The following is a 13,208-nucleotide window of genomic DNA, read 5'->3' on the forward strand; positions in this document are numbered from 1 at the left end:
ACTGTCAAGACGTGACTGCCGTCATTAACGTTAACATCTCTGGGTCTTTTAAACATCCAATATGCACGACATTTTATGTCTCTTTCTTTGAACTCAGCCACTCGGCACTAAATTAGGGCGGTTTATATTGAGTCGGAGTGGCACACGTAAGTGCTGGGTTCCTGCCTGGTGCAGCCAAATTACCGTTTCTCTGATGAGTCGGCCGGGACCGTGTTATTAATGCAGCCGCTCGGCCGGGGGGGGGGGGGGGAGGGGGCTGTGCGTCAGTGGGTCGGGGGGGGGGGGCAGCGCGTGCGGCGAACGGTCGCTGGCTGGCCGGGTGGTCGGCCCGCCGCTTTGATGGCGTCTGATCCAATCAGTGTCGGCGCTGGGTGGCCGAGTGTCCCCCCCCCACCCCCCCTCCTCCCCGGACGGGGGCGGAGTGCCCTCCCTAACCCGGGCGGAGGCCGAGCCCGGGCCGCGTCCGAACGGCCCCGGCCGCGGGCGGGCCGTCCACTGCGCCGCGGCGGCTCAGAGCTGGATGTGGCGCCCGTGTAACTTCCTTATGGGTTTCCAGCACACCGTGCGGCTCTATATTTCATTAGCTAATTCTAGTTCGGTTCCTAACGGCGGTATATTGAACAGACCAAACTAAATGCGCTCGCAAATCTGCAGTTAATTTCTATCGAAAATGATCAGTAGCTGGATAGATGGTTCCCGAAAGGGTATAGTCGCACAGGTCGGCGATCTAAGAAAGGCGATGATTATTGGTGTGGAGTAAGATGCAATCCTTTCCACATAAAATCACAACGATGCTTCTACGTTTGTGGTGTTGAATGAATACATGGATGATTTTTTCATCGAATCCATATTTTAATCATTTGTCTGTGGCTCGTCTTGAAACCAATCGTCGCTAGCGAAGCTGCGATCTTCCCCCTCCCCCAGAACCGAGCTTTCCCCATGCTCGTTACCCGTTAGCAGCGGCTGTACTGACCGTCCCTTCCTTTTCCCAGGACCAGGACGGCGACACGGCGCTGCACGACGCCATCAGTAAGAAGCGGGACGACATGGTGTCGCTGCTGCTGGAGCACAGCGCTGACATCACCCTGGCCAACAACAACGGCTTCAACGCGCTGCACCACGCCGCGCTGCGCGGCAACCCCAGGTCAGTCACCGGACACCTCTGCGGCCCAACCCCAGCTCAGTCCCTCGACACCTCAGGTCAGTCCACGGCACTGCGCGGCAACCCCAGGTCAGTCCACAGTCGGTTCTGCGGCCCGACCCCAGGTCAGTCCACGGGCACCTCTGCGGGGCAACCCGAGGTCAGTCCACAGTCGCCTCTGCGGCCCAACCCGAGGTCAGTCCACCGACACCTCAGGCCAGTCCACGGTCACCTCAGGCCAGTCCACGGTCACCGTGCGGCAAACCCAGGTCAGTCACCGGACACCTCTGTACAGCACCAGGTCAGTCTACGGTACTGCGACCCAACCCCCAGGTCAGTCCACGGACACCTCTCTGGGGCTACTGGTCAGTCCACGGACACCTCTGCGGGGCCACTGGTCAGTCCACGGACACCTCTGCCCAAACCCGAGTCAGTGGACGCTTCCGCTGCTGGTATCATCTATCCTAAGACACATTTTGTAAACGATCTGTGTCGGGAGCTCATACAAAAGCGCAGGTTTACGTCATCAGTGTTATTTAACCCTCGCATGTGTGCGGCGTTTGCCAGCTTCTAATGTGTAGTGGGGGGGGGGGGGGGTCGGTTGGACCCCCCCCTTGCCGTTTGGCCCCTGATCGAGCTAGAGCTTCGCGGAAAAAACGAGCGTGTTGCCCGTGACAAGAAGAAACCGATGATACCCAATTTTAAGGTCCTAGGTCATTGGTTGACCTTCCAGGTCAGGTCAATGACCCAAAGTCGGGAAAATCGGGACCTGTTAGAAAGTCGTAAAGTGTGGCTGCTAAGGGGTTTTTCGGGGTGCTGATCACGAATATCGTGTTAGTTTTGATCACAGATGATGTCTTTAAGCATTTAGACCAGGTCGGGTCAGGTCAGGCCAGGTCAACCAGTAGGCGTCGTGACGGGTATTCGTAGTACGTGTCAACCGCCTCTGACAGCTTCGTAACATGTTACGAAGGCACCAAAACTACTTCATAAATGTTCAAATGATTGCTAAATTCGAATTCAGCTCCAAAAACTAGCCTAGAAACATGTACAGCCCGAAAAAGTGAACCGAGGTCACCCGAGGTCACCAAAGGTCAATGACCTGACCTGACCTTCAGGTGACCTTGACACCCACCCTAATGCATGGAAGCAACATCAAATCACATGTTTGAACGTTTGAAACCACGAAAAGCTTGCAAACGCGCGGCTAATGCGAGCCGACATACGCAGAATCGCGATTCCGGCCAAACATGGTCTCGGAAAAGAGGTCACAGGTCAAAGGTCATTTGGGTCAGGGTCATGAAATTTTCAGGTTAGGTGTAAAATTGATCAATGTGAGGGTACTGAAAGGCCGATCGTCGCGATCGGCCGCTTTTTACGCGAGTTATTTGCCAAAAACCATGGGGGGGGGGGTCCATCCGACCCCCCCTACACATGCGAGGGTTAAATGTATGAGTGGTTGAGTGCTGCCTCTCGGACGCAGGTTTCGTGTACTTGCAAGCAATTAGATCGACCACCTTGACATTCAATGCCGATGACGAAGTATCTTGTCATTTACTTCCGAACGCTGGCAAAATACAACTTTGCTCTCAAATCCAAGTACCATGTGCCAGTGGTGTTACGACGAGTGCCATCAGTTCACTCGTACCGACCATCCCATTTCCATTGACGAGCACACCCGACTGTCCGCCCGCCGGTACCGAAGTTGTCGCGCTGCCGGGTGGAACTTGGCCGCGCAACTGGCGGTGACCATCCTTTGGTTAAGGAAGCCCCGTGCGGCAGCGGTCACCGGGCGGCCGCTGCGGACGGCTGGACAGTGGTGTCTGGCTTCCCACCTGCCCGCCGCCGCCGCCGCCGCCGGTACCGAGCCAGCACAGCGTATCGATCCCCGGCAGTCCCGGCCGGCCGAGGTAGCCTGAATGCACGCGCGTCGCCGGCGCTGCCGTCGGACCGGTGACGCGGGCTGCGCGGGTGGGGCTCAGTGCGGATGGAAGGCTGGATCGACTATACATATACGGGTGGTAGTGGGTGGTGGGTCGCACACTGGATCGCTGCTCATACACAGGTGGCCGGCGAGCGGCACTGGAGTCGTGCCGTGCGTCATCTGGCACTGGAGCCGCGTGCTCTACTAGAGTCCTTTGCTCTACTGCCCCGGCGCTGAGTGCGAGCTGAATAAGCGCCGTGAGTTCGTCGGCATATACGGGCTGAATATGGCTACGGATGTATAGCACATTGGATCGGATTCTTACACATTGGATAAAGCACATCTCCGTCACATCTCCGTGGGTATTATCTCTAAGTAATCTTGATCACTGCCACCATCATCTGCCGCCGGCCCCGCCCATTCCCCTGGTCTCTCCCCTCTCTCCCTCTCCGCCCTCGCTCTCTCCCTCCGTCTCCGCGCCGTTCTCGGCCGTCCGTCGGGGGCCCGTAACACTCTCATCCGTCGCCGTCGCCATCCGGACTGCGATCAATGGCACCGGTCGGGCCGCTCGAGCCACCCGCCCGACGGACGGACGGCCTACCGCAGGAGCGAGCTGCTCGGGCCGGCCCAGCCGTACTGCCTCTTTGTAGGCCTTATCATTTATTTTTTATTGGACGGAAAGTGGCCACAACTGGCACGCTCTATTGTTACATTTGAAACATTCACCTGGCAAATGTCTATAAACAAAGGCGCCTAATGACTTACTTGGAGACTGGAGTACCAGTCAAACGGTCCACTGATGATTCTGGTCACGGGCGAATGTCAGCTTATGCCTCAATCGCTCTGTCACTCTGGACGGTATAATTTGAGTCCTCTCCTAATTCATATCTATTCGAAAATAAAACGTTCAGATACCTTGGTATAAGCGTCCTCTGAAGAGGTGTGTCCAACTAGCTCAGTGGAGGCCGTAGCCCCGCCCGGTGCCGACCCGGTCCGGCCGCAGTGGTGGCAAGTGGCGGCTAGGTGTCGCGGTCCGCCCGCACGTAGATCACCGACAGCTTCTGTGGACCGAGCAGATAATGGCGGCTAAGGCGGCTCTATGGGTGAACCTACTTCTGGTCTGTGATCGGTAGAAAGTAGAAACCAGCGACCACCGACTTCTGAGTACCTCAGAGCATCGGCCACTGACAACTTTCCAGCTGTCATTGGCGTCTGACTACTGGTGACTGGTCGCTGACCGCTGCCACCTGACCAGTGGTCAGTGACCGTTGATCCGTCTGCTCAGCTGTGCACCGTTCGCCATTGATCGGCGGTCGTTAGACGGCACCTAGCAGCCGGTCGGCGTGAACGAGCCGGCCGCCCCCGCCCCCGCCCCCGCCCGAGTATCGATTGGCGGGCACTCAGGTGAGCCGGGCCGACCGTCGGCCCCTCCCCGTTAGCGGCCAGCTGACGGACCGCCGCCGCCGCGGTCCGGACTGGGGCCCAGACGCTGCGGCGACGGGCCGCCAGTGCGGCGCCGCAGTCCGGACTGGGGCCCAGACGCAGCGATGGCAGGTCCCCGGCAGCCGCCGCGGTCCGTAATCGGGCCCAGACACTGCGGCGACGGGTCCCCAGTCTGGCGGCGGTTGGGTCGGCTTCGAGCGACGGGCCTCCGCCGGCAGTCCAGCTGGCTCCGAGCCAGGACTACCAACGCAACCGCAGCGGCAGTAGCGGTGGTCGGTCGGGTCTGGATCAAACGTACGGTGGATTTCTGTACGCGTTTTCTCCCCTGGTCCTCCGGCAGCGCTCAGAGTGATGAGGCGGTAATCGAACAACAACACCGGTGTGGTATTAGGCTGATGGTAAGACAGCGCGCCGGCTGTGCGGAATGGTTATGGGATTGGTGCGCCACTCCGGCCCCGGGGCCCGACAGGCTGATTGACGGATGTCCGCGGAGAGGGAGAGAGAGAGAGAGAGAGAGAGAGAGAGAGAGAGAGAGAGAGAGAGAGAGAGAGAGAGAGAGAGAGAGAGAGAGAGAGAGAGAGAGAGAGAGAGAGAGAGGGCCACTCTCCCCAAGAGTCCAGCGGGTGCCGCACCCAGCCTGCACAGGCGCACTGCTGCAGCGGGAACGGCGGCCGGCGTGTGTAGCGAGGGTGGTGCGCATCTTGGCTTGAACAAACCCAAACGGCTGGTATCGCTCGTTGACTTAGGAGCTGTTATAGCTTTTAACAAGGACCAGTGGAGACCAGCTCGGCGACTGAAGTACTGCAGGTGCAAGTACTTCAGGCTTAAGTGAAAAAGCATCAGTCACCATGCAGTGCCTGCTCAGAGGGGATGCAACCGAAGTCTGAGTCAATTTTGTAAAGCCAGAATCAGAGTCTGAGTCACTGAAAAACCATCGACCCGACGACCCTGATGACCCACCAGTCCACAGCACATACAGAGTTTTGCCCGATTGGCTCTGGGAAGCTTGAGAAATGGTAGCATTTTAGCTCGACACTTTCGCTCCACTTGCGTCAGTTCCGGTGTGGATGGTAGCTGATGTGAACGGACCACTGTAACTGGGCAATCGGACGGCACCCCGCTACCGGTGACACGGGCGGGCTGACCCGACGGCAGACCATGGGGCAATCGCACGGCGCCTCGACGCGGGCACGCTGACCCGACAGCGGCTGTCCGACTGATCTCGGTGATCCGCTCTAATGGCTGGGGTCTGATACAACCCCCATTGGCTCCATTTCACCAGACATACACACAACCCGCGCATCCCACTGGCGGGGTTTGCTTTTTGTTTGTAACCCAAAGCTATTTGGAACTATGTTTGCCCTATTGAAGCAAACACCAGTTGGAACTTATGTTTCAGAGACTGCATGTCAGCGATACTTACTATCCGCCATCCGGAGAGCAACGACCTTTGCCGAGTTCTGCATCGCCGAAGTTGAGTTCCGTGGTGTCACGGGTGTTGACTGTTAACTGTCGTTCTTATCGAGCTCCGTGCTGCGGTGGCGTGGATCGCTGTCTTCCTCTGATGACTGCCCCGTAGAGTGCCGACCGACCACAGCTGGTTGAAGGGGACCAATAGAGGCAACTGAACTATTCGGCCCGAGTCCAGCCAGCTGCCGCCGGACGGCACAGACAGACGCACAGACGGCCGGCGAGATGCCCAGTTCGATCGGATCCCGCCGGCTCAGGCAGAGGAGCAGACGGCGGTTAGAGCTGCTCCAACCTGACACGGCAGGCTGTTCAACATTGTCGATGATACGCTGATGACATTGCGCTGATACGATGTTGCGCTTTTGTGAGCATTCTTTTCGCCGGCCAGATTTTGTGTTGCTACTTGCTACCATTGCCGGCGTTGGGTAGCTGGAGTCTTGCCAGTATCGTTTTCGAGCCGCGCCGTGGCCATTTGTGGTCACCGCCCAATGAAATTCAGGCTCCAGGGATGAACGCTAGTCCTCTGGCATCACTTTCCACTGTTACGGCGGCTTTGGGCTTTGCGAGTAGTGATGGCACACGGGTGCTACTATCCGGCTCCGTTCGATGACACGGGTCGGTGTCAGTCCCGGGCCGGTCGGTGTCTCGCTCCCTGACTGCCCTGTGACCCGTAATCACCGGGTCGGTGCCGCAGTCCCGTGCCGTCCTGTCACACGTTATTCGGCTAGGCTGTACCGCAGAGCAGATATGTTCGGCGGGCAGCATACCTTCCAGGGCCCGAGCGTGGCGCCCGGCCGCGAGCCCATCTTCTAGGGCCTGTGCAGCGCCCGCAGTCCCATGCCGTCCTGAGCTGTAGCCCGGTTCGGTCGACCCGGGGCCGACGGTCGGCCGATACAGCTCCCCAGTTTGGTCGATGCCGGCCGCCGCGCCCTGACGGCTCCAAACCGCCCGCACCGGTCCTGGGAAATAATGGACGCTGTTAGACGGCGCGGCTGGCTCCTGAGCGGGCTGCCGGCCCCCGCCGTGGCCCTTGTTGTGTATCAGCGCCCTGCCGTCGGCATTAATTGGTCCGTGTGCGGCCGGCGCGGCGGTGTCGGGTTCCGTGTGGGTGGGGGATCCTGTCTCCCGGCCCCGCCCCGTTCCGACTGCGCCCTCTCCCCCTGCGGCGGCTCGGCCCGGTCCGGAGCGGAGGGCCGCTCGATACTGAGACGAGTCGCGTGCCGCCGCCGCGCCACGCAAACAGCTCGCGGCTGTCTGAGGCGGAACCGGGCCGACACTTGTGTTTGAGCGCACGACGGCCGTATAAAAGGCCGGCCACGTCCGGTCGTGTTGATTTACGGGGCTGCTAATGTTGGGCGCCGTGTACTCGATCAACATACGCTATGAAATTATGGTGTATGTGGATCCAAGAAGGAGCACGGGGGACCAATTAGCTCAGTTTATCGTTCCTGGTCGTGTACTGTCGTAGAAACAGGCACTGTCTCAGTAAGGTCCCGAGAGGATGCGGCATTCAGTTCTTCTATTCTTCTATGACTGTTCCAATGAGCATGATGTGAAAAGGCAGTAAATTGAAGCATTGCAACCAATCCATTGGCCATTGGGGTATGTCATACCTAATCATTCGGTGTAAAATTCTGGCCCGTAGGTATGGCTTACGGTGTGGCTGACCGAAGGCAAACCGAACTTTTCCAAGTCTACCACAATATGTGGGTAAAGACAGCGGGGATTTAAACCGAATTCTTTTATGTTTGACGACCAAGCTGTAGGCACCCATTTTCACCCAATTTAGCCGACTTCTGTCCTGTGTCTGGGGCTGTGCTATTCGAAAATGTTTGTCTTATAAAGCTTTCAAATCAATTCACGCAAAACCTTGTTTATGCGCATAGCCACAAATTCAGAATCGTGAATGTATCTTCCAGCTGATCCACTCCCCATTCCCATGGGCCATGGCAATGGCTGGGTTCGTCCGTCGTCGTAGCCGCCCGCCGTCCGCCGCGCCTGGCGCTGTTTGGATAGGCTGTACCGCTGAACAGACGTGTTCGGCGGGCAGCCTACCTTCCAGAGTCTGAGCGGCGCCAGACCGCTATGGCGAGCCTATCTTCCAGGACTCCGAGCGAGCCTACCGGCCATCAACACTGCAATCAGTGAAATGGCAGGCCAGAGATCGGAGCGGCCCCCGTGGAAAGCCGGCAGCAATGGCCGCCGGCGATTCGTTCATTAATTGCTCCTAACGAGGCTGCTGGGCTCGTTGGCTTCGGTAACGAGGAACTCTAAACACGATAATGTTTGCGGTGCTTTTTAGGCTTATTGAATTGGGAGGAAATGTGGAGGGCTCGGAACAAACACAATGTGATTTGGGCATGTTATCGCTGTAGTTATGATAATTATGGTAGAACATCGCAAACATGGCAAGAAACGTTAGAGCTTCGTTCATCGAATGAATGCCGGGCTTCATCTCACAAGGGTCGGCCTGCCGGTGTCCTGGTCTTTTCCATTCAGTTCCATCTATTGTACGCGGCGGATGCGTTAGACCGGCCGGGTCAGAGCGGGACGAGCCCCGGCCGGCGCCAGCTCGGACCATGTAGCGAGCGGCGTGGCTCTGCGGCGGCCGGCCGACGAGCCGCCCGGCCGCCGGCAGCGACCAAAATCAATGCGCCACGCTGCCCGCAGCGCGGCCGCTCCGTCCGGTCCGCAGCGCGGCCGCTCCGTCCGGGCCGTGGTCAGCCGGTGGTCTACACAGTAGAGCTGGGACGACGGCCGGCCTACACACTGGAGCTGGGACGACCGCCGGCCTACACAGTGGAGCTGGGACGACCGCCGGCCTACACAGTGGAGCTGGGACGACCGCCGGCCTATACGCAGTGGAGCTCGGACGACCGCCGGCCTACACAGTGGAGCTGGGACGACCGCCTGCCTACACAGTGGAGCTGAGACGTCCGCGGCCGCCGCCGGCCCGGACGGTCTCCCTGTGACTGATGGAGGACCGACCCTGCCGCTGCTGACTGAGCGATAGGGTCGGAGAGGCACTGTCTGCGGGCGCGGGCTGAGAGGTCAGGCCATTGAGCTGAGACTGAGGTCAGACCACTCAGCGGAGAGGTCAGACCGTTGAGCGGAGAGGTCAGACCTTTGACCTGAGGGGCCAGACTATTCAACGGAGAGGTCAGACCTCTGAGCGGAGCACTAAAAGGACAACATTTCCAGCGGCCCTGCGGCATTACGCGATCAGCCCGTTTATGCTGAAGGTACTGCTAGCTGATTTTGATACGCTATTGTCCACTGAGCCGGCCTCGCAATGAGCATCACACGCTCAGAAAGCTGAAGCTGGAGTAAAACTTGGCTGCCGAGTAAAACTTGAGCGGAAACCTTCGTACTCCACAAGCTGCAGGCTCATAGTTTTATTTTCCGTCACGGAAAGACAGATGGAATGCATCGTCCGCAACGCACCCCCCTCTCCGCCGAAGAAGCGCTTGTTTTGCAAACATGGCTGCTAAGCGCTAACGGTCCGTAATCCACGCTGGCTCCGGCCGATTTGTGATTCTCGATGCAATGAGAGGAGGGGCTTCGACAAGATCCCCGTCACGTCTGGTCCCCAATTGAGCCCGAGATTTGCGGTAAAAGCCAGCACGATCCTCAGGAGAGAAAGCTTAGTAGAGCAGAGCCTCAATTGAATTACTAGATTCAACTGAAGATTGTAGACACCAGTTATAATTAGTTTGTACACTACGTCTATGTGTGCCAATAAGCGATCAGTAACCAGTAACCACCTTGAAGGCCTTACCCCGTCGGGGTTCTGGGACAATGGGCTTTGGTCCGCCATCGGTGCAGTTTGTTGTGGACTCTCCTTGGATTTGGTCCGGGTAAATCATGCTCTGGCTGGATCAGGACTCGTTCAATTTGGGAGAAGGACAGGGCGGATATGTGGCCCGATAGGGTTGTGTTGTGACCAGGCCTGATCGTGTGATGCTCGATACCGGTGATCACAGTCTCACTGCGCTGGGCTCTCCATACATAGACGCACGGTCGACCAGCAGTGCTCCGGCAGAATTTTTGCCTGGCTAGGAACAGTCATTGAACGGATGTTGTTGGGGACACGAGTCGCACATATCTCTGACTGTGACTCTGCGGAAAGTATGATCTAACTGAGCTGGTTAGATGCTCTACCCGAGCTGATTGCTGCTGCTCTCGGACTTGATGATTATGAGCATATTTTTAATTGACCGAATCCTCAATGTAATTAAAAATATGCTCATAATCATCAATATGATTTTCCTCACTACGCTAAACTCTCTTAAATGCTCTCGGACTCATGGATCCTCTACCGGAACTGATAGATGCTCTACCTCAACCAATGGAGGCTTCACCCGAATCGAATACATGTTCGACCTGAGTTAAATGGAGGCCCGGCAGAGCTCTCCGGGCCGATGTCCGTCAGCTTCTGAACGTGGATCGGGTCGCGCATTTAAAGTAGGCTGTCAGAAGTTGGCGCGATTTCTGAGATGTGATGGGTCCGGAGATGAAGCCCGCCTCGCCAGCAGACTTGTAAACGACTCAAATTTTTTTTGAGTCGATTCTTTGTTTGAGTCTGGAAATTTGAATCGATTCATCAAACGACTCATGATGTTAAATTTAATTGATTCGAATCAACTCATGACTCATCAAGTTCCTCGATAAAATGATTCGAATCAACTCATGACTCGAGCAACTAGCCAACGGAATGATTCGAATCAACTCATGACTCACACATTTTGATGAATCGATTCAAATCAACTCATGACTCACACGACATTTTTATTGAACTTATTTCATTCAACCCATGACTCACTATAGGCATTTGTTGATTATTTGACTCAAAGCTATGATAAAATGAATATGCCGCATACCACAATCGTATTAAGCAGCATAGTAGCCTTGACCAAAGATTCAAGCAGCTACCTAGTAGGACTAGGTACATAGGTAGGTACCTACCTTACACCTACCTATCTTCAACACTCAACAGTCAACAGTGCAATGTCAGATAAATTTGTAAGTAACTCTGAGAGACAATTATAATATAAGTAAGGACTAAGGAGTAGCATAGTAACCTATCTCTTATTATTACCTAGAAAGTCTTATTTGAAAATTCAAAAGCACAAGTTCCGAGAGGCATTCATGTTTTTTTTAATCAAACTTTTTCTACATGATAATGAGACAAATGTTACTACTTCTTACTTATCAGATAAAATTCTTCAAACAGTACAACCTTAAAAATAGGATTAATCCCACCTGTGAAACATTCAGCTTCAGCAGGGACTCCATGGGCCTCGAGGAGGCCATGACCTTGCATGAGTGGCTCAGGCCTCAGAATCAGATATGATCTTGAGTTGAGACTCATTGAAAGTAGTTAATGTAGGTATACAATATACATTCTCCAAACGGCATCTAGTTTAGCAGTGCCAACTGGCTGCCAGCTAGATAGAGCCCATCCGTCACTTACCATTTATGTTGGCACGTGGAGATTAAAATGAAGGAATATAAAAAGATATTGTTAGTCTACAATTTTAGATTAAAAATGACGTCATTGAATATTAATCGATATCAGGAGCACCGGAGCACGTTTCTTATAGGTATCTTGCGGAACACTGACCAAGTGGCTCTTTTGGTAAAAATAAATTGTCATTGGTGCAATTCGGGCAACGTCATCCGGCCAATTTGTCACGAGATTCAGACGTGAAAGTTATCAACTGCGCCATTAATGTAGTTTTCTTAAAACATGCTATGACTTTCACATTCTATTCTCGAATTCATGACGTCACTCATAGTACACATTTTAGGCGAATGGAGATCGCTGAGGAAATATTTCAAAGCCGCTCCTTTACATTATTCTGAAGATTCTATGATGTCATAAAACAAGTTTCTTTTTAAACTTCTATTTCATGGAAAAATGTGCATTTTGTGGTTTATTGGCAGTTGAGCATCGCAATTTTGCGGTTTATAGGTGAGTTTATTTATATTATAGCATAGCCTATAGGTAGTTTATAGGCTATAGGTAGTTTGGGCGTATTTGACTCTATAGACGCCCAAACTCTTATGCTGTTGATTGATTATTGGGACCAAATTGGGACTGGGAGAAGGGGAGGCAGCCGCAGGTGTCAATTCTGACTTCTGACATGTAAAATGTAGGTACCTAGGTAGTGTAGCAGGCACTTGGTTTGGTAAGACTAAGTACCTACCAACTGCCAAATGCTTTTGGCTCATTAGGCGCCTGTGCCTGAGCCTCTGAGGCTCTTGTAAGTCTGAAATATGGAGTTAAGTGATGGCTAAAGCTGAGGGGGTGATCTAGCATTGATTATCAGGGTGTTGATGGTGACTTGTAAACGACTCAAATTTTTTTTGAGTCGATTCTTCGTTTGAGTCTGAAAATTCGAATCGATTCATCAAATGACTCATGATGTTAAATTCAATTGATTCGAATCAACTCATGACTCATCAAGTTCCTCGATGAAGTGATTCGAATCAACTCATGACTCATCGAAAAACGGTTTGATTCTGAGTCGATTCACGAATCAACTCAGAGTCGTTTACAAGTCTGCTCGCCAGTAGTGTTACAAATCTTATGCGGACGCGCTGCGCACCGGATCGATTGGAAGACGCGCACCATGCTGTCAGTAACTCTGAGGTATAGTGAGTCCGATCTGGTATTCAGGCTTCTCTTGGTCTGGTTCTCGGATGTCATTTGACGGGTATTGCTCGCCAGCACATTAATTTTACTAGGGTGCAGTGCCAGTTACATATGTTTTTATGAAATGTTCTCCAATATTGACAGTGCATCACTTACCTATCTGTGTTGATTCGCTTCCTTCTCCTGGTGTGCCGTATCATCCCGTTCTTCCCGCTGCTGTCCGGCCGTCTATCCTGCTCTGTCCGTCCGTCTGTCGCTCCCGTCCGTCCGTCCGTCTGTCGCTCCGTACACCCTGATCCTCCCGTCGCTGGGTCGGTCGGTGCTGCCTCCACCCGGCTGCCGGCCTGCCCGCCGTGTGCGGGCCGGGTCGTCGGTCGTCGCTGCCGACGACGCCGCGCCGCCGCCGTACGCCCGACGGCCGCCGACGAGCCAGGCGCGACTGCCGACCAGAAACCGGGACGGTCCGATCAGCCCCTGATCAAACAGATTTGTTTGTTTTTTGTTTGTTTTGTTGGGTTAGGCCTTTTCGGTCTGACAAGAGTGACCATTGCAGAGCCGGAGGGATGATAGGA

General features: G+C 54.7%; 1 protein-coding gene across 1 annotated transcript in view; it reads left to right on the forward strand.

Annotated features, from left to right (window-relative positions):
- Window positions 1–13,208, forward strand: part of LOC122369412 (E3 ubiquitin-protein ligase MIB1-like) — a 55,233-nt gene that overhangs the window by 25,070 nt on the left and 16,955 nt on the right. Inside the window, exon 13 of the mRNA XM_043344140.1 lies at window positions 993–1,144. Coding sequence (XP_043200075.1) covers window positions 993–1,144 — 152 coding nt within the window. The remainder of the gene's footprint in view (window positions 1–992; window positions 1,145–13,208) is intronic.

This window comes from Amphibalanus amphitrite, unplaced genomic scaffold (genome assembly GCF_019059575.1).
Source record: "Amphibalanus amphitrite isolate SeventyFive unplaced genomic scaffold, NRLGWU_Aamphi_draft 001033F_arrow, whole genome shotgun sequence".
Lineage (NCBI taxonomy): Eukaryota > Metazoa > Arthropoda > Thecostraca > Balanomorpha > Balanidae > Amphibalanus > Amphibalanus amphitrite.